The sequence below is a fragment of the Lontra canadensis genome, unplaced genomic scaffold (assembly GCF_010015895.1).
Source record: "Lontra canadensis isolate GAN:19392208 unplaced genomic scaffold, GSC_riverotter_1.0 scaffold77, whole genome shotgun sequence".
Classification (NCBI taxonomy): Eukaryota; Metazoa; Chordata; class Mammalia; order Carnivora; family Mustelidae; genus Lontra; species Lontra canadensis.
The window spans coordinates 5,069,235-5,089,589 of record NW_022631071.1 but is presented as its reverse complement, the minus strand read 5'-3'; the positions used below and the strand labels follow the sequence as shown (position 1 = coordinate 5,089,589).

Genomic DNA, 20,355 nt, shown 5'->3' with positions numbered 1-20,355 from the left:
TCCCTGTCCCTAATCGCCCAATTCCACCAATTTTCCCTTAAGATCTTTTGCTTTTTTTGAGTGCTTTCAACCAGACTCCAAGTTAATGCTGGTCCCCAATCACAGGGCACTCTCGTATTGGGGTATAAATTTCCAATGGGTTGCTTCTGGTGGCTCCCTTCCCCTTTTGTTTATCCTCTGATATCAGTCCAATGTTCCCCCTCTGCTTTACCTGTCCACTGGCGTCTTCTGACCCCGTAGAGATCCAGAAGTGTATAATTCCAATCTCAGCCTGATTTCATTGGTGATCAGAGTTCTTTGGTAGGTAATCAGCTCACTTTAGGGGACAGGTTGAAAAAGCGCCTCTTACTTCTCCGCCATCTTGTCTCTCAGCTGCAATCTACAAATTTAATGTAATCCCTGTCAAAATGCCACCAGCATTTTTTACAGAGCTAGAACAAAGAATCCTAAAATTTGTGCAGAACCACAAAAGATCCTGAATAGCCAAAGCAACCTTGTAGAAGAAAAGCAAGCCTAGAGCCATTACAATTCTGGACTTCAAGTTATATTACAAAGCAGTAGTCTTCAAAATATTATGGTACATAATGGCACAAAAATGGACACACAGATCAATGGAACAGAATAGAAAACCCAGAAATGAACCCACAATTATTTGGTCAATTAATCTGTGACAAAGCAGGAAAGAATATCCAGTGGGAAAAAGACAGTCTCTTCAACAAATGGTGTTGGGAAAACTGGCCAGCTACATGCAAAAGAAAGAAACTGGACCACTTTCTTACACCATACACAAAAACAAATTCAAAATGGATGAAAGACCTAAATGTGAGATAGGAAACCATCAAAACCCTAGAGGAGAACACAGGCAGTAACTTCTCTGACATCAGCTGTAGCAACTTCTTTCTAGATATGTCTCCTGAAGCAAGGGAAACAAAAGGAAAAATAAACTATTTGAACTTCATCAAATTAAAAAGCTTCTGCACAGTGAAGGAAACAATCAACAAAACTAAAAGGCAACCTATGGAATGGGAGAAGATATTTGCAAATGATTTATCTCATAAAGGGTTAGTATCCAAAATATAAAAACTTATAAAACTCAATACTCCAAAACTGAATAATCCAATTAAAAAAGGGCAGAAGACATGAATAGCCTTTTTTTCAAAAGATACCCAGATGGCCAACATACACATGAAAAGATGCCCAACATCACTCATCATCAGGGAAATACAAATCAAAACTATAATGAGATATCACCTCACACCTGTCAGAATGGCTAAAATCAACAGTGCAGGAAACAACAGGTATTGGTGAGTATGTGGAGAAAGTGAAACCCTCTTGCACTGATGGTGGAAATGCAAATATGGAAAGTCCTCAGAAAGTTGAAAGTAGAACTAATGATCCTATGATGCAACAATTGCACTACTAGGTATTTACCCAAAGAATAAAAAGATACTAATTCAAAAGTATACATGCACCCCTATGTTCATGGCAGCATTATTTACAATAGCCAAATTACGGAAACAACCCAAGCGTCCATTGATTGATGAATGTATAAAGAAGAGGTGTTATATATATATACACATATGTATGTATATACACACACACACACAATAGAATATTAGCCATCAAAAAAATGAAATATTGCCATTTGCAATGAAATGGATGGAACTAGAGAATATTATGTTAAGCAAAATAAGCCAGAGAAAGACAAATACCATATGATTTCACTCATAGGTGGAATTTAAGAAGTGAAACAAATGAAGGAAGGGGGGTAAAAGAGAGTGAGGCAAACCAGGAAATACTCTTAACTATAGAGAACAATCTGAGGGTTGCAGGAGAAAAGGTGAGGAGGGCATAGGTTAAAGCACTGATGGAGATTAAGCTGTGCACTTGCTGAGGTGAGCATGGGGTGTTGTAAGCAAGTTTTGAATCATTGCATCGCTGAAATTAATATTACACTGTATGTTAACTAACTGGAATTTAAATAAAAACATAAAAAATAAAGCCTGAGTTATTTCCAATTATTTTTCAAGAAGGTTTGTCTTAGAATTATTTGTTTTTCTCAAAAGTATGTACATGGACCTTGAAGCTGTTATGATATTTTACATCTCTGAGCGCCCACATGCATGCATATGTATATACAATTTTAACATCGTGCAGCTTCTATAACATGTAAGTAATGGAAGGACTTGTGTTTACATTTGCTTATATATACAGGAAGCAGTGAAAGAAAACAACAAGAGAAAAGAAATGGAAGAGAAGACAAGGAGGGCAAAGCTTGCAAAAGAGAAAGCTGAACAAGAAAAGTTAGAACGCCAGAAGAAAAAGAAACAACTCATTGATATAAACAAAGGTATGAAGTACTTTAAATTTCTGAAAGATATATAAAGTACAAAATAATTTAACTTGAGTGATTTTGGATTATAATGTAAATGGTTATGCTCTTGGTAGAAAATGCATAATATTAGTTATTTATGTCATATTTCTCTCATAATATTATCTGTATTTCTTATTACCCTACACTGAGCACTCAGGATTTTTGAGAACCAATGCAAGATAATTTATTGTTGAAACAGTCTCTTTCCCTTTATTTCTTTTATCAAATTATATCCTACTATATTCTGGATGATACAGTGGTGAGGAAAGAAGAGGGTGAGATGAAAAGAGAAAAACTGGTATAAGGAGATGAGCCTTTTAGCTCTAATTTCATTTTGTTGACAATGCAGTGAATAACAGTTTTCCTTGGGGCCTTGAACAATTCAAGTTGTAATACATATGGACAGCACTATTATAAGACGAAAAAAAAAAAAAAGAGAGACATCTTATTCAACTGTGATCCTAAGAACAAAGATGCTATATGTCCACATAGTGTAAAGTAAGTTGTTTTCCCTGGTTAGCAAGAATGATTGTATATTAAAGGTGGGGGTTTTGGTTTTATTTTATTTTATTTTTAAAGAAGAGAGGGTAAGTAAAGTGATGGGCGCCAGGTAGCTGCACTATGAAAGTTTAAGAAAAATTAAGAAAAAGCATAGCCTTTTCCATTAAAAGTTAGAGAATTTAAAAATGAAACAAAATCTGGGGTGCCTGAGTGGCTCAGCCAGTTAAACATCTGCCTTCGGCTTAGGTCATTATCCCAGGGTTCTGGGATCTAGCCCTGCATTGAGCTCCCTGTTCAGCAGGAAGCCTGCTTCTCCCTCTCCCTCTGCCTGCTGCTCCCCCTGCTTGTGTTCCCTCTCTCCTCTCTATATTAAATAAATAAAAATAAATCTTTTTAAAAAATGAAACAAAATCTGAACAAGATACAAGAGAACGTGATTGATATGGGTCACCTATTTCTTAATATAATGACAGTAAAAATTGCAAGCACTGTGTAATGTTGACCATGTGCCAAGCACTGTTCAAAGACTTTAACATATTTTAAGTCCATTAATCTCATAACATAAGAAGTAGATACTGTTATTACCTCATACAGTTGAGGAAACTGAGGTTCATAGAAATTAAAAAGCTTGCCCAAGGTCATGCAGCTACAAAGTACAACATCGAGATTAGAAATGAAGTAGTCTGGCTATAGAATCTTTGTACTTATAAATGCCGTTGTCAAATAACAGTAACTAACAGCAGTTACCAATGTGTAGCACTTACTGTGTACCAGGAACTGTTGTAGGAGTTTTACGTATATGTACACATTTAATCCTCATAAAACCCTTTTATGAAAGGGCTACGATCTCATTTTAAGATAAGGAAACTGAGACATGGAGAAGTTAAGTAACTTAATCAAGTTCATAAAGACAGTAAGAGGTAGAATCTAGGCTGTCTGTGGCCAGATTCAGTTATTATTTATTTTGATTATAACTTTTAATTATAATTATTAACCATTATCAATTATTCTTCAGTAATGTTTCTTTTTTTTTTAAAGATTTTATTTATTTATTTGACAGAGAGAGATCATAAGTAGACAGAGAAGCAGGCAGAGAGAGAGAGGGAAGCAGGCTCCCTGCTGAGCAGAGAGCCCGATGCAGGACTCGATCCCAGGACCCCGAGATCATGACCTGAGCCGAAGGCAGCGGCTTAACCCACTGAGCCACCCAGGTGCCCCTCTTCAGTAATGTTTCTTAATGGCTAACCTTCTGAAATGATAGGTATACATTAAGTTTATTCTTAATGCCTTTAAAATATATAAAAATTTTTATTGATCCACTATAGTTTATCTTTTCTATGCAGGAAATAAATATAACATCATTTTAAAAGAATAAAATAAGTTAACAACCAAAGTTAAAAAGAGTAGCGTCAACATAATTTTAGCAAACAGACTTCATAATTAGGATCAAAAGAATTGGTCTGGACTGAAGATAATTATGAAAAACACTGAAGTACATGTGGCAATGAGTATTTGTAGGAAGTTCTTACTTAAAAGGGGATGGAGTCACTGGAATAGTACTAAAAGTCACTCCCTTTTGCACATGGAGGAGTAGTGAGATAAGAGTACAGGAAGCTATGGTCAGGGCTTTTCCCTTAAAGCTATGGGAAGCCCATTGTGTGTTTATAAATGGGAAAGTGATGTGCTCACATAGATTTCTTAGAAAGATTATTTTGACAGACGCATAGAGAATGGATAGAAAAGAGAAGGGCCCGTGATAATAGAAGTTATAAAATTATTATCATAGTCCTGACAAGAGATGATGGTGGTTTGAATTTATTCAGTGGTAGTGAGTTTAGAGAAGTTACCAATAAGATGTATATGGAGTTCTATAGGATGTGGATAATACAGAGACAGATTTATTTAAAGGAATTGGCTCATGTGATTATGGAAGCAAATCCAAAACCTGCAGAGTAGGCTGTCAGGATGGACCCAGGGAAGAGCTGGTATTGTAGTTCAAGTCTGAAGGCAGCTGGCTTTTAGAATTCCTTCTCACTCATGGGAGGTCAGTCTTTTGATCTATTTGTCTTCAACTGATTGGATAAGGTCTACACACATTACACACAGCCATCCACTTTACTCAAAATCCACTGATTTAAATTTAAATCTCATCCAAAAACACCTCACAGAAACATCCAGAATAATGTTTGAATAAATATCTAGCACAGTGGCCCAGCCAAGTTAACACATAGAATTAACCATTACCAGAGGGGTATTAAATGGTAGAACTGACTGACTGTGGGAATTGAGGCATTAAAGACGGTGAGAACCTTCATAAAGAAAAAATTGAGGAATAGAGCAGATTTCATCAGGAAGGTTACAATGACTAGTGTCATTTTGAATATGTTTCATTTTCAGACCTTTTGGAAAGATAGGAAATGTCTAAGTAGCCACTGTATATCATATGCATATGAAACTGGAAAGAGGTTTGGACTAGGCAGACAGACTTGAGAATCATTGGCTTTTGATGATTAAAGTTAGGGTATATTTGTTTGCTAGGGCTTCTGTAACAAGTACCATAAACTAGGTAGCTTAGAACAATAGAAATTTGTTTCAGAGTTCTAGAAAAAAGTATGAAATCAGAGTATAGGAAGAGCCATGCTCTTTCTGAAGATGCTAAGGAAGAATTTGTTCCAGCCTCTCTCCTAGCTTCTGGTAGTTCCTTGTTTTGCAGCAGTATAACTTCAGTCTTCATGTGCCATTATCCTTGTATGTGTGTGTGTCTCTTCACATGGTATTCTTTTTATTAGGACACAAGTCATATTGGATTAGGGATCCAACCTAGTCCAATATGACCTTGCCCTAATTAATTAGACAATTCAACTCATAACATAGGAGTTTGAATGAAATCACCAGGGTAAAGTATAAATCAGAGGTTCTGAAAGTATTTAGTCTCAGAACCCACTTTAACACTTTTAAAAATTATTGTGGACCCCCAATACCATTTTTTTAAATTTGGGTAATATATATTGATGTTTAGCATGCTAGATTAAAACAGACAAAATTAAAAGCAGACAAATCATTTGAAAACTTTTTATTTACTTGTTCTATTAAAATAACAAAGTAAATCTATTACATGCTAAATAACATAATTTTATGAAAAGTAGCGTTACACTGGGTGTGGTGCATAAACAAAGAATTCTGGAACACCAAAAAGAAATGTAAAAAATAAATTTAAAAAAAAGTGGCTTTACATTCTAACCCCCTACCCCCAAAAAAATATTAGTAAGAAGAGAAAATTTAGTGTTGTAAATTTCTTCAAAGTCTGGCTTAATAAAAGACAGCTTGAATCTCATACTGCTTTTATATTCAATCTCATGCAGTATCATTTGTCATGTGGCTTCTGAAAACACTATAAACTCATGAAAGAATGAGAGACAAATAGGTAAAAAAAGGTCACTGTTCTTATGAACATAGTTTTTACCTGGCATATCTGAAGTGCTCTCCGAGGCCCACACAGGTCCCTGAACCACACTTTGAAAATCTCTGGGGTGAATAATGAAAAGAGCAAGCAATCAAGACAGAGTCTAAGAACATAATCTTGCCCCCATACTGCATTGCACCCTTCCTTCTCCCCAAGTATTTTATCAGCCTTTTACTATTTCCCTAAAAATATACCTGTAATGGAAATGTCTCTAGTATATATTTTATTTTGCTTATGTCTTTAGTATATATTTTCATTTCCCAAGATTTGATCAATTACCTCTTCAAATATTATTAAAGCGATAGCATGAAGATCTGAATAAGTTTTTATGCAAATGCTTACCTGAGTGATCTAAATATGAAAGATACACTTCAAAATACGATTTAGCTTTTACATATTGTTCCCATATCTCTACTTAGAGATCGAGTAAATTTACCATTAGGTTCTTGATTTGTGGCCCATATGTTGCAAATACTTTGTTGTTATTATTAGTAGTAGTAATATTGTAATATGATTTTACACTTAAAAGTGTATGTGTGTTAGTACTTATAAATATGTTTCAGAAAGAGATTTTCCATTGGAATCATGTAGCCTTAAGAAGATGAGAAGAAAAGATAAGAACAGAGTTGGGTAGTTGGGGATCAAGATGGAACTCAGTGAATTTCTCAGTATCTTGTAAAAAATGCTCTTGATAACTAGGTGGAAATGAATTGCAGACATTTTGAGGGCCTTGGGGGAAGCGTTTTCAGGCTACATAAAATATGAATCCATGGGTGACATGAGAATGAGATGCAATCATAAAGTGATTTAGAGAACTTCAAATGTGTCTAATTAGAACAGCATTATCCACTTTCCAGTAAAAGAATTATATTCTTCCTTTCCACTGAGAGATGATGTCAAACATTTGATAGCCATTATAAGATATGTATTATATAGAGCATAGAGGTGTTCATGCACATGTGATTAGAGATACATACCATTAGAACCAGAGAACCCAACCTATAACAACAGTAGCTAAGTGAAGAGTCCCTTGGGTAAAGAAAGTCACTTGAAGAGCACCTCAGTGGCTCAGTTAAGCGTCTGCCTTTGGCTCAGGTCATGATCTGCCCCACATCAGGCTCCCTGCTCAGCAGGAAGCCTGCTTCTCCCTCTCCCATTCCCCATGCTTGTGTTCCCTCTCTCGCTGTGTCTCTCTCTGTCAAATAAATAAATAAAATCTTTTTTAAAAAAGTTACTTTAAAATTGCCAACAACTTTAAAAACACATATATTCTTTCTGTAAAGTTTCTATTTCATAACAACTTAGCAAAATTGCAAACCCCTCCCTTTTAGAAAATATCCCAATGATTCCATATAGCTAATAAGTAAAAATAGTAAGATACATTTATCTGACATGCACAATATAATTGTCAAAAATAAATATTTTAGGGCGCCTGGGTGGCTCAGTGGGTTAAGCCTCTGCCTTCGGTTCAGGTCATGATCTCAGGGTCCTGGGATCGAGGCCCGCATCGGGCTCTCTGCTCAGCGTGGAGCCTGCTTTCTCTTCTCTCTCTCTATGCCTGCCTCTCTGCATACTTGTCATCTCTCTCTCTCTCTGTTTCAAATAAATAAATAAAATCTTTAAAAAAAATTAAAAAAATAAATATTTTAGAATTTATTCAGAAGAGTAAGAGGATAAGGCAAACACAACAGATTATGTTATTTAGATGTGATGAGCTGGACTCTAAATTAAGTGAACATATCATGGAAACCAAGCAGTGAGATAATTATATCTTTCATGTTAAATCCATAAAAAATCCCATGTTTTAAGCCTCCCTTTTGAGAGAATTGGAGATCAGAAGGCAAAAGCCATAAGAATTAGTATTTTTTTAATTGTAAAGGAGAAAAAAAAGCATGATTATACATTATAGTCATTTTGCAAACTTTAAAATGAAAACCTAAAAAGTTTCTTAAATCTGTGCATTTAAAAGAGCTAGAAGATCAGATCTAGCTCTGCCACCTTCTAGATTTATGACCTTGTTCTTCTCCATCTCTTCATGCTTCAGTTACTTCATCTGTAAGTGTAGGTTAATGATATTTACCTCCTATAGTTAAAATTAAATGAGATAATTAAGTACAGTACATAACATAGGACCTAGAATATACTTGTTGCTGCTGCTAAGAGTCATTTTGAGTTCACTGCAGAATCTGAAAAAAATTCAGGATATAGTCCCTATCCTTAAGAATTTTGTCAGAGAATTTTACAATTTTGTCAGAGAAATCTGTAAAGGAGGAATATCTGTTTTCCCACTCCCCATCTGAGGTTATTTGCCTGCGGTCCTGTAAAAGAGGACTGACTAAAAATAGATTAACAAGAGAAAAATAGATTTATTAATGTGGCATACATGTGGGAGTACTCAAGTGATATGGAACTCAAACAAATAGTTAAAACTTGGGCTTATATAGTATCTTAACAAAAGAATAGTAAAGTTTTAGAAATGTTTAGGTAAGACAAAGGAAAAGGATTTTGAGTTTTTAAGGCAGCAAATTTTAAGAAGGTAAACATATGGGGAACTTATGAAGGATAAGGGCTAGTTAATGAAGTTTGTTATACAGGTTCTTCTGGTATTATTTCTGGACTGATAAGGGTCTATTTAGAGTTGTCTCTGGTGATTAACTTATGTTCTTCCTGGTAAAGAGGGAAGATGGACACTTTATAATTTTTTTTAGGATTTTATTTATTTGACAAAGATAACACAGCAGGAGAGGGAACACAATGAGGGAGAGTGGGAGGGAGAAGCAGGCTTCCTGCTGAGTGGGGAGCCTGATGTGGGGCTGGATCCCAGGACCCGGGGATCATGACCTGAGCCAAAGGCAGATGCTTAATGGCTGAGCCACCCAGGTGCCCCAACACTTTATAAATTTATGTTCTGCTTTTAGGCAAGTAGTGGGGAAGACAGAGAGCTTTTCTTGTATCTGCTTTTTCTCAGTTGCCTTCAGCTCAAAATAATCCTTATGCCAAAGTGGCATATTTTGGAGTGACATATTCTGCTACTCTTCAGATAAAATAAAGCTGAACCAAAAAGTAATGTACTAGTATATAATAGAGATTATCTAGAAATATCTAAAAGGGGAATTCAATGAAGTCTAGTAAAATGACAAAGTTTTGCAGAAAAGGCTGAGTATAACCTCAACATACCAGTTGAAGTAGATGCCAAAGGATGAGTTAATACCTGGCTATGCAGAGGCAAAACTATTCAAGTAAATGGCAATAACATCAGCAGTAGTGCATGTCAGCAAATAAGGCAGCAGGCCTCATGTATGGTATTTTCCAGTGGCCCCCCGGAAGGTCCATCAAAATGAGTAAGAGCGTATGTCCTACATTCAAGTTCCAGATCCACAACTGCCTTCATTGTTGTCATTGGCAGAGAAGGGTTTGAACTGAAGAAGTGTTGGAAAGTTAGAAAGGCTGTTGGAAAGACTGTGAAGAGCTTTCCAAGTCAGGCAGGGAAGGTGTGGTGTGATGGGATAGGAGAGCCAAGGTGATTATAAGAATTTGTTTAGGGATTACTGAGGTGTAGTGAGCCAGGAGCACAAGAAAGGAAAGGTGAATGCAAGGTGGATGCAACTGGAAAAGAATGGTGAAAGATGAAAAAAGAAGAGTTACTTCCTATCTGTTTGTCTGCAAAGGAGGAGTTTAAACCTGTGGCAGTTTAAGAAGGTGGTAACAAGAAGGAAAATTTCCATGAAAGAAATGGGGGAAAAAAGGCAATGGGAATTACAATGGATTGAATTTTTTTACTTTTTTAAGATCAGCACAATTTTACCAATATATAATTATGTATTGATTTTTTTGACATACTAGGTTATTTTATTCATACAACCAACATTTATTGCACATTTCCCAAATAATTATAATTAGAACATGCATAGTAATACACCATTTATTTAAATGTAAAATTTAGAAAGCTAATTTAAATGCAGGAAAAAATATGCTAAATCAATAAATGTACTCTAAAATGTGTAATAGTATAGAAATCATGCAAAGTTCTTGGTATAATCTATGATGTACAACCTTTGATTATATTAGTATAGATGATAATTAACTTAGGGACCACTAAAAATAAATTAAATAATCCTGTGGGTAAAGCAAGAAAGCTTACCAAATATTTATAATATTTGTGAATAAGTCTCCTTTTCGTGTTTATGGAAGTCAGCAAACGAATTGCAAGGACTTAGAGAAAATGATAAAAGGAGATGCATTTTAAAAGGGTGTTTTGAAATTGGTGACTCCAAGTGTGTTTCTTATGCAAATATTATTTAATCGGGAACTATTTTGTTCCTCCTTATATAAGATTATAAGGAAATTAGAATGGCCTCTGTACTTCTAGTATGATGATAAAGAATGAGCTACCTTAGATTTGATGAAAACTCATTCTTCTGAGAGTGAATTAGCAAAATTTAGCCAATAAATCTAAACATTTAAATTCTGTTATTAGTTGTGGCTAGCAATTTTGTTTTTCTGTGTTCCAAGTTTTAAAATAATTACGTCTTTTAAGTAAATGAATTCATTGCACCTTATGTTATTTCGATCTGAATAGGTAAAAACTGTGTTTCCTAATGTACCTCAGACATTAAATTACAGTAACCAAAATTATAGATTAAGATACCCATAAATAACAGGGTTGACCCCAGTAATATTAAAGTACTCCCAATAATATAAATTACTGAGAAAATATAGGTACCATCATTGTGGTATATTCTACAAATGTTAATGAACAGCTCATAAATGATAATGCAATGCTAAAGAAGTGGGTATACTTGGGGGACTTAGAAAAGAATCATTGACCTAATAAAGCCTTATCCATGGAGGAAAAGAAGGTATCTGGCAGATACTCTGTTTATTTAGATTGTCTTGCTTTCTACTTTAGAAAACATTTCAAGAAATCTGTGTTTATTCAAAATCAGAATTTGTACCTTTTGTCCTCTAGGTTTGTTTTCTCAGTGGTAATTTGTGGGACTTTTTCCCAAATAAAACTATTTAGTAAAGGTTTGCCCAGGTCTTAGAGCTTTTAGCAAACTTAGCTATTTAGTATAAATTTGGAACTTGGTTATTTTAATGAAACATCTTTAGGTCCAACTTAGGCAACATTATGCCCTATTGCTGCCATTCATTCAATAAGCGCTTCTTGAATTTGTAAGTTTATGTACTGGGTTAAGTCATCCAGGTGCAAGAGGGGCTCCCACAGTAGCAGCCATCCAGTGAGAAACTGCACCCTGCTGTGTGAGTCAGCTGACCCCCAATGACATGTTATCTGAGGCACATCTTTCATTGGGTTAGCCTGCAAATGAAATGAGTCCAACCTTTTTTCCTTTGGAGCCAGACAAACCTGTGGCAGTTTAAGACGTTCAGTTTGTGGCAGTTAAGAGTTCAGATTCATACACTTCCCCGCAAACAGTGTAACTTTGGCAACTCCCTTAACCTCTCTGGTCCTCAGCTTCCTTGTCTATAAAACCACATTGAGATATCACCTTACACCAGTTAGAATGGCCAAAATTAGCAAGACAGGAAGCAACATGTGTTGGAGGGGATGTGGAGAAAGGGGAACCCTCTTACACTGTTGGTGGGAATGCAAGTTGGTGCAGCTTCTTTGGAGAACAGTGTGGAGAATCCTCAAGAAATTAAAAATAAAACTTCCCTATGACCCTGCAATTGCACTACTGGGTATTTACCCCAAAGATACAGATGTAGTGAAAAGAAGGGCCATCTGTACCCCAATGTTTATAGCAGCAATGGCCACGGTCGCCATACTGTGGAAGGAACCAAGATGCCCTTCAGTGGACGAATGGATAAGGAAGAATGGATAAGGAAGATGTGGTCCATATACACTATGGAATATTATGCTTCCATCAGAAAGGATGAATACCCAACTTTTGTAGCAACATGGACGGGACTGGAAGAGATTATGCTGAGTGAAATAAGTCAAGCAGAAAGAGTCAATTATCATATGGTTTCACTTATTTGTGGAGCATAACAAATAGCATGGAGGACATGGGGAGTTAGGAGAAGGGAGTTGGGGGAAATTGGAAGGGGAGGTGAACAATGAGAGACTATGGACTCTGAAAAACAATCTGAAGGGTTTGAAGAGGTTGGGGGGTGGTTGGTTGGGGGAGCCAGGTGGTGGGTATTGGAGAGGGCACGGATTGCATGGAGCACTGGGTGTGGTACAAAAACAATGAATACTGTTATGCTGAAAATAAATTTAAAAAATGATTAAAAAAAAGAAGCTTATTTTGCTAAAGTACATACAAAAGTATAAAAAAAAACAGGAAAAAGAATAGCATCTATCTCCTAGAATTAAATGCGAGAATACACATAAATCTCTTAGTGCTTATTGGAATGGTTGGCACTTAATAAGTATTAGATGTTTTTATCCCATTCATAATAGTAGTTATTTTAGTGAACATAATAAAGTAAACTATTAATGGTAATAATCACTGCAATAAAATTTTGGTTGTCTAGAATGCCTAGAGAAAGAGATGTTTTGATTGATCTGATTTTGTAATTATATAGAAAGCCATTTGTAGATGAGTTTTTATCACTTGTAATCTTTCTAAACTCTGTCAGTCCACAACTCTCCTTTCATCCACTCAACCTCACTTCTCCCTATTTTTGGCTTTCCATTTTATACAAGTGAAAATTGTAGTATGTAGTGCTTATATATAATTTTGTACATATAACCTGCACATACAATATAGGTTCCTGATAGACCTTTAGGATTTTGTTATTGTCTCTGGACCATTAGATCATCAGTGAGTATGCACACAGGTATCAGAGAGTGTCTTTTGTACTACTAAATCCAAAATACACTTTAGATGAATCGAAGTTCTAGTTATTTTTTCCTATAGCCTATCTTAGCCACTTTTCACTAGTAATTTTTTTCTGACCTTATACTAAAATAATTATATTTCTGACATCAGTCCACTGGAAATGTGTTAAATTCACATTCTTTGTGCCTTCTCAGTAAAAGAAATTTCCACATCTACTAAAAATATTCTTTTAAGTAGGAGATAAAAATAAATATGTGAAAAAAGATAAGTAATATACTTTAGATCTCATTAAAAGTTCTTACATTCTAAATGTAGAAACTCAAGATTTGCAAAAACTGTAAGAACTGTATTCAATATGTGGAACATTTAACAAGATGTCATCAGTTCTTATGTAGAAGATGCGCAATGTTGGCAGTTACAAATTTGCCTTTCCTTACAGTATGTCCTTGTTTCCATGCATGAAAGTGGGTGAAACAAATTGACTACATAAGGAATGACCAAAACACATTGCAGGTAGCCTAATCATTTATTAGAAATACACTTTGGCTCCATATTTTAATATCCTATTTCTTAATAAAGTGTGGAATAAATAAGAGCTGTTGTATACCAACATTGCAATTAATTTGGCTCTGTTCTCAGTCAGATAAATTTAGTTCATCTAAGTAATTGCACCTAACAGATTCATAGAACCAACAAACTGCAATGACCCCAACTGAGTCTCTAAGGTTCTTTTTTTTTTTAAATTATATTTGTTCCAACCACACTGAATCCCTGAGGCCCTGGGCTGCTTCAAACTCAGGACAGAATCTATTGTCACACTACATGTACGAAAGGATTATTATGGATGAAAACCTTTCAGTGGTTTTTAATTTAATGCTACAAGTATTCATTGAATCCCCACAGCGTGCTGAGCGGGAGTGACACACCCTAATCATAATGTTGTTGTCTGATAGTTCAGCACCATTAACCCACTAATGGGGTTACTAACTGTTAACCTTTTTCCTTCTGTGTGTGTCTCTCTTGTAAGAAATAATGTCTCTTGCTGCATATTTATGTATGTGCATGCATATGTATCCACACACATAGGACCATGTGTAGCATATAACATATATTTCATTTTTTTCATGTATTTTTATATATGAACGATTCTATTTTTTTTCCCTCTTTATGTCTGGACAGTACTCTGTCCTCAGTCACTCCCTCCACACATGAACAATAAGTATATGATGTCTTGATTAATTTGTGGGGGGAAAGAAACACATCTTAGTTTAAGAAAGTAGTTACGCCTTCCTTATATAATGATAGTAGAAAAATGTCATAACCTATACGGAGAATACATGATTGTCATCTAAATCAGCTATTTCATAGTAGTTCAGGAGATGCTGGTATGATTCATTTGAGAGGCAAAAGATGATTATCCTTGTAAATGTGCAGTTTGCTATGGATAACATAATACTTTTGTTGGAATCTGCATCGGAATCTACTTTAAATGTACCTTGTTAAAAAAAATACCTCTCTTTGTCAGAGGAGATATTTCAGAACTCCTGAATTTGATTTAGCTTTTTTCTATTTGCCAAGCTGTGGATAGAGCTGCCTAGGAATTACTTGGAGTATTGCTTAACAGGATGGATGCATACAGCTCTAGGGAGCTGGAGGCACATCACTGCTCATGGAAGGACAGGGTCCCAGCGGTTCTTCTCACACCTCTATGGTTCTGCCATAGAAGAATCATATTCTCAGAGTCTGCTGGGTTAGGCTATGCTTTAACACAAAAGTCATAATACAGTGTTGTATTTGGGTGTTTAGTTACACATTTTTGTAAAATAACCCCCATCCCAATTTTTTTTTTAATTTTTTAATTTTTTTTATTAACATATGATGTATTATTAGCCCCAGGGGTATAGGTCTGTGAATCACCAGGTTTACACACTTCACAGCACTCGCCATAGCACATACCCTCCCCATTGTCCAAAACCCCCCCCCCCCCCCCCCCCCCCCCCCCGCCAGGAACCGTCAGTTTGTTTTGTGAGATTAAGAGTCTCTTAGGCTTTGTCTCTTTCCGATCCCATCTTGTTTCATTTATTCTTTTCCTATCCCCAGACTCCCATGTTACATCTCCCCTTCCTTATATGAGGGAGATCATATGATAGTTGTCTTTCTCCGATTGGCTTATTTTGCTAAGCATGATTCCCTCTAGTTCCATCCATGTGGTTGCAAATGGCAAGATTTCATTTCTTTTGATGGCTGCATAGTAATCCATTGTGTATATATACCACATCTTCTTTATCCATTCATCTGTTGATGGACACCTAGGTTCTTTCCATAGTTTGGCTATTGTGGACATTGCTGCTATAAACATTCGGGTGCACGTGCCCCTTCGGATCACTACGTTTGTATCTTTAGGGTAAATACCTAGTAGTCCAATTGCTGGGTCATAGGGTAACTCTGTTTTAGGCTTTTTGAGGGACCTCCATTCTGTTTTCCAGAGTGGTTGCACCAGCTTGCATTCCCACCAACAGTGTAGGAGCGTTCCCCTTTCTCCGCATCCTCGCCAGCATCTGTCATTTCCTGACTTGTTAATTTTAGCCATTCTGACTGGAGTGAGGTGGTATCTCATTGTGGTTTTGATTTGTATTTCCCTGATGCCCAGTGATGTGAAGCACTTTTTCATGTGTCTGTTGGCCATCTGGATGTCTTCTTTGCAGAAATGTCTGTTCATGCCCTCTGCCCATTTCTTGATTGGATTACTTGTTCTTTGGGTGTTGAGTTCGCTAAGCTCTTTATAGATTTTGGATACTAGCCCTTTATCTGATATGTTGTTTGCAAATATCTTCTCCCATTCTGTCAGTTTTCTTTGGGTTTTGTTAACTGTTTCCTTTGCTGTGCAAAAGCTTTTGATCTTGAGGAAGTCCCAATAGTTCATTTTTGCCCTTGCTTCCCTTGCCTTTGGCACTGTTCCTAGGAGAAAGTTGCTGCGGCTGAGTCGAAGAGGTTCCTGCCTGTGTTCTCATCAAGGGTTTTGATGGATTCCTTTCTCACATTGAGGTCCTTCATCCATTTTCAGTCTATTTTCATGTGTGACGTAAGGAAATGGTCCAATTTCATTTTTCTGCATGTGGCTGTCCCAGTGTTCCCAGCACCATTTGTTGAAGAGGCTGTCTTGCTGTCTTTTTTCTATTGGACATTCTTTCCTGCTTTGTTGAAGATTAGTTGACCATAGAGTTGAGGGTCTATTTTTGGGCTCTCTGTTCTGTTCCATTGATCTATGTGTCTGTTTTTGTGCCAGTACCATACTGTCTTGATGATGTCAGCTTTGTAATAGAGCTTGAAGTCTGGAATTGTGATGCCACCAACTTTGGCTTTATTTTTCAATATTCCTCTGGCTATTTGAGGTCTTCTGGTTCCATATAAATTTTAGGATTATTTGTTCCAGTTCCTTGAAAAAAATGGATAGGATTTTGATAGGGATTGCATTAAATGTGTAGATTGTTTAGACATTTTCACAATATTTGTTCTTCCAATCCAGGAGCATGGAATATTTTTCCATTTCTTTGTTTCTTCCTCAATTTCTTTCATGAGTACTTTGTAGTTTTCTGAGTATAGATTCTTTGCCTCTTTGTTTAGGTTTATTCCTAGGTATCTTATGGTTTTGGGTGCAATTGTCAATGGGATTGACTCCTTAATTTCTCTTTTCTTCTGTCTTGCTGTTTGTGTAAAGAAATGCAACTGATTTCTGTGCATTGATTTTATATCCTGACACTTTATTGAATTCCTGTACAAGTTCTAGCAGTTTTGGAGTGGAGTCTTTTGGGTTTTCCACATATAGTATCATATAATCTGCAAAGAGTGATAGTTTGACTTCTTCTTTGCTGATTTGGATGCCTTTAATTTCCTTTTGTTGTCTGATTGCTGAGGCTAGGACTTCTAGTACTATGTTGAATAGCAGTGGTGATAATGAACATCCCTGCCGTGTTCCTGACCTTAGCAGAAATGCTCTCAGTTTTTCTCCATTGAGAATGATATTTGTGATGGCTTTTTCTTTTAAAGATATTTTTAGATGGCTTTGATGATATTGAGGTATATGCCCTCTATCCCTACACTTTGAAGAGTTTTGATCAAGAAGGGATCCTGTACTTTGTCAAATGCTTTTTCAGCATCTATTGAGAGTATCATATGGTTCTTTTTCTTTCTTTTAATAATGTATTGTATCACATTGATTGATTTGTGAATGTTGAACGAACCTTGCAGCCCTGGAATAAATCCCATTGTCGTGGTGAATAATGAGAAAGGCTTGTATCGCTATATATTTTCCTCTCAGGACTGCCTTTGTTGTGTCCCACAGATTTTGAACCATTGTGTTTTCATTAGCATTTGTTTCCATGAATTTTTTTAAATTCTTCTTTAATTTCCTGGTTGACCCATTCTTTCTTTAGAAGGATGCTCTTTAGTCTCCATGAATTTCGGTTCTTTCCAAACTTCCTCTTTTGATTGAGTTCTAGCTTCAGAGCATTATGGTCTGAAAATATGCAGGGAATGATCCCAGTCTTTTGATACCGGTTGAGACCTGATTTAGGACCCAGGATGTGATCTATTCTGGAGAATGTTCCATGTGCACTAGAGAAGAATGTGTATTCTGTTGCTCTGGGATAGAATGTTCTGAATATATCTGTGATGTCCATCTGGTCCATTGTGTCGTTTAAGGCCTTTGTTTCCTTGTTGATCTTTTGCTTGGATGATCTGTCCATTTCAGTGAGGGGAGTGTTAAAGTCACCTACTATTATTGTATTATTGTCAATGTGTTTCTTAGATTTTGTTATTATTTGGTTTATATAATTGTCTGCTCCCACTTTAGGGGCATAGATAATTAAAATTGTTAGATCTTCTTGTTGGACAGACCCTTTGAGTATGATATAGTGTCCTTCCTCATCTCTTATTATAGTCTTAGGCTTAAAATCTAATAGATCTGATATAAGGATTGCCACCCCAGCTTTCTTTTTATGTCCATTAGCATGGTAAATTGTTTTCCACCCCCTCACTTTAAGTAGGGAGTAACTGGAGCTTACATACCAAAATAAAACCACAAATTTGTATTCTGGAGGTGTCATCACATTTATTCAGACAGTAATATGTCTTAAAGTATTATTAAATGTATTATTGAAATGGAAAATGGGGCCATATGTCAGGGTTTTGTTTTGTTTTGTTTGCTTGTTTTAGAGGCAGGGAGTAAGGAGCTTGTCTCACAAATATGGTAGGCAAGGGCAACCTTTATGTGGAAGTCAGCATCTCTAAATCTCTGGTAGTCAAGAAATACGAAATACCAAGTTTCAGTTCACAAAATATAAGTCCTTTGTTACAAGCATTTCTTTCTTGCTTGCTCTCGATCTCACTCTTGCTCTTTCTTGCCCATAGGCAGATTCTGAAACTAGTTGCTGATTCCCATGTAATGCTTTTATATATTTATCTACAAAACTGGTTTTTTTAAGTTAATGATGAATTTTTATCATTCTGTTGCATCTCTCCCCTTCTCTGGGATTGTTGCACTATCTCACTCTTCCCAATACATTGCTTCCTGGTGGGTGACATCATGATTTGCAAGCAATCTGATATATAAATAAGGTGGTGAGAACTACCTCAGCAATTTAGTTTCTGTTTGAAAGGAATTAAGCAGTGTCTTTATGTTTTCTTATATTTTCCTCTACATTGTGTTTTCACAATTATATTAAGCACAATAGGAGGGCCTCTTTTGCTTTCACTCCATTTCTAAAAAGCACTTCGTTGATTCAAAACCTTCTTGGAAATGTAAAATTCCAAGTTTTATAATAGACTTCTACAGTGTGTGTTTTTGTCACACCAGAATGTGCCATTCAGCAATAGCTAATAACTACTAATTTTCTAGGAACATCTCAGTAATATAGATGCTTGGATCAGCGTGTCCTTATTTTACTGATATTAAAGTGTTTATCTAGGAGGAGTGATAAGAAATAGTGTATAAAACTTGACCTTATTTCTTAGCTTTGTAAACATTATATATTCATAGTTGTTTTGTGTGCTTTGATAGGTGTGGAAATATGTGAGATCCGTAAAGCTTTACTTCAATATGCTAACAAGTATACAGGATATGGTTTTACTGGATGAACTCATTAGCAAAGATATCTTTTAAGTATAGCTCCCACCCCTTCTGCCCCCCCCACCCCATTCCTGTTGCTAATTGATAGGCCACTGTACTGCCATTATACAGCTTGAGTTTCTGCGTTTGAAAGAATACTGCAGCTTTTTTGGATACCTTGTCACACTTTGGCAGGTACCTCAGGAACTGTATGGCAGCAGGCAGCCAGATCCTTGCACTTCATGTTCTTGGCATTCTCCTGGGGAGGTGGTTCTCAAAGTGTAATCTCTGGACCAGCGCCTTTAGTGTAATCCAGGATTTATTAGAAATGCAGATTTTCTGGCCTCTTTCAGACCAACTAAATAAGAAATTGCGTGGGGACAGCAATCCGTGTTATGACAAACTGCAGGTGATTCTGATACACGTTAACATTTATGAACCCTACAGTCCAATGACTCGACTCATCTTATTATACAGTTCTGACACCTGAGACATAAATAGCACTTGCTCAAGGTCATAAAGCCAGTTTAGTGTAAATAGGAGAGCCTGGAGTAGAGCCTGCCTCAGCCCACTGTTCTTTCTACTATACTACTCCATATTCGTAGTGCTTAAAGTTGTTTTTAATTATTTAAATTTAGTCATGATAAATTATTATATGTGAAAAAATGAGAGGCTTATCTTCTAAGCTTTGCATGCCTGTAATTTTTGAAACTACTGTTAGTGACAGAATCAATCAGAACCAAGTTGTTTTTGGTGACAAGGTAAGAGGATATCCTTGGCATTGTAAGTTTACTGTAACTCAGCAGAGTGTTCGTGTCATCTAATGTGGTTTTGATGGATGGATATCATCATGTTTTTCAAGCTATGGCATACCAAAATGAACTCAAGCAACTGATTTACTAAAGAATGATCATTTGCGTATTGTATTGTGTGTGCGTGGTTTGTAAAATGAACTGCCAAAGAATTTCTTAAGTAGCAATTTCCCTGTTATAGTAAAATAGAATTCCTTGGTTGTGGGGAGGGAGATAGATAATGGATTATATAACTGCTTAAGAACATATATATTGAAGACCAAGAATATCTTATATCAGTTATGAAGTAT

The 20,355-nt window shown here is 36.1% G+C and overlaps 1 protein-coding gene across 5 annotated transcripts in view; it reads left to right on the top strand.

Annotated features, from left to right (window-relative positions):
• The window catches only part of DIAPH2 (diaphanous related formin 2), a 1,009,576-nt gene that overhangs the window by 802,419 nt on the left and 186,802 nt on the right, over window positions 1–20,355 (top strand). For all 5 annotated transcript variants that reach the window (XM_032881800.1, XM_032881797.1, XM_032881801.1 and 2 more), the window contains one exon: window positions 2,215–2,350. In XM_032881800.1, the coding sequence (XP_032737691.1) occupies window positions 2,215–2,350 (136 nt within the window). The remainder of the gene's footprint in view (window positions 1–2,214; window positions 2,351–20,355) is intronic.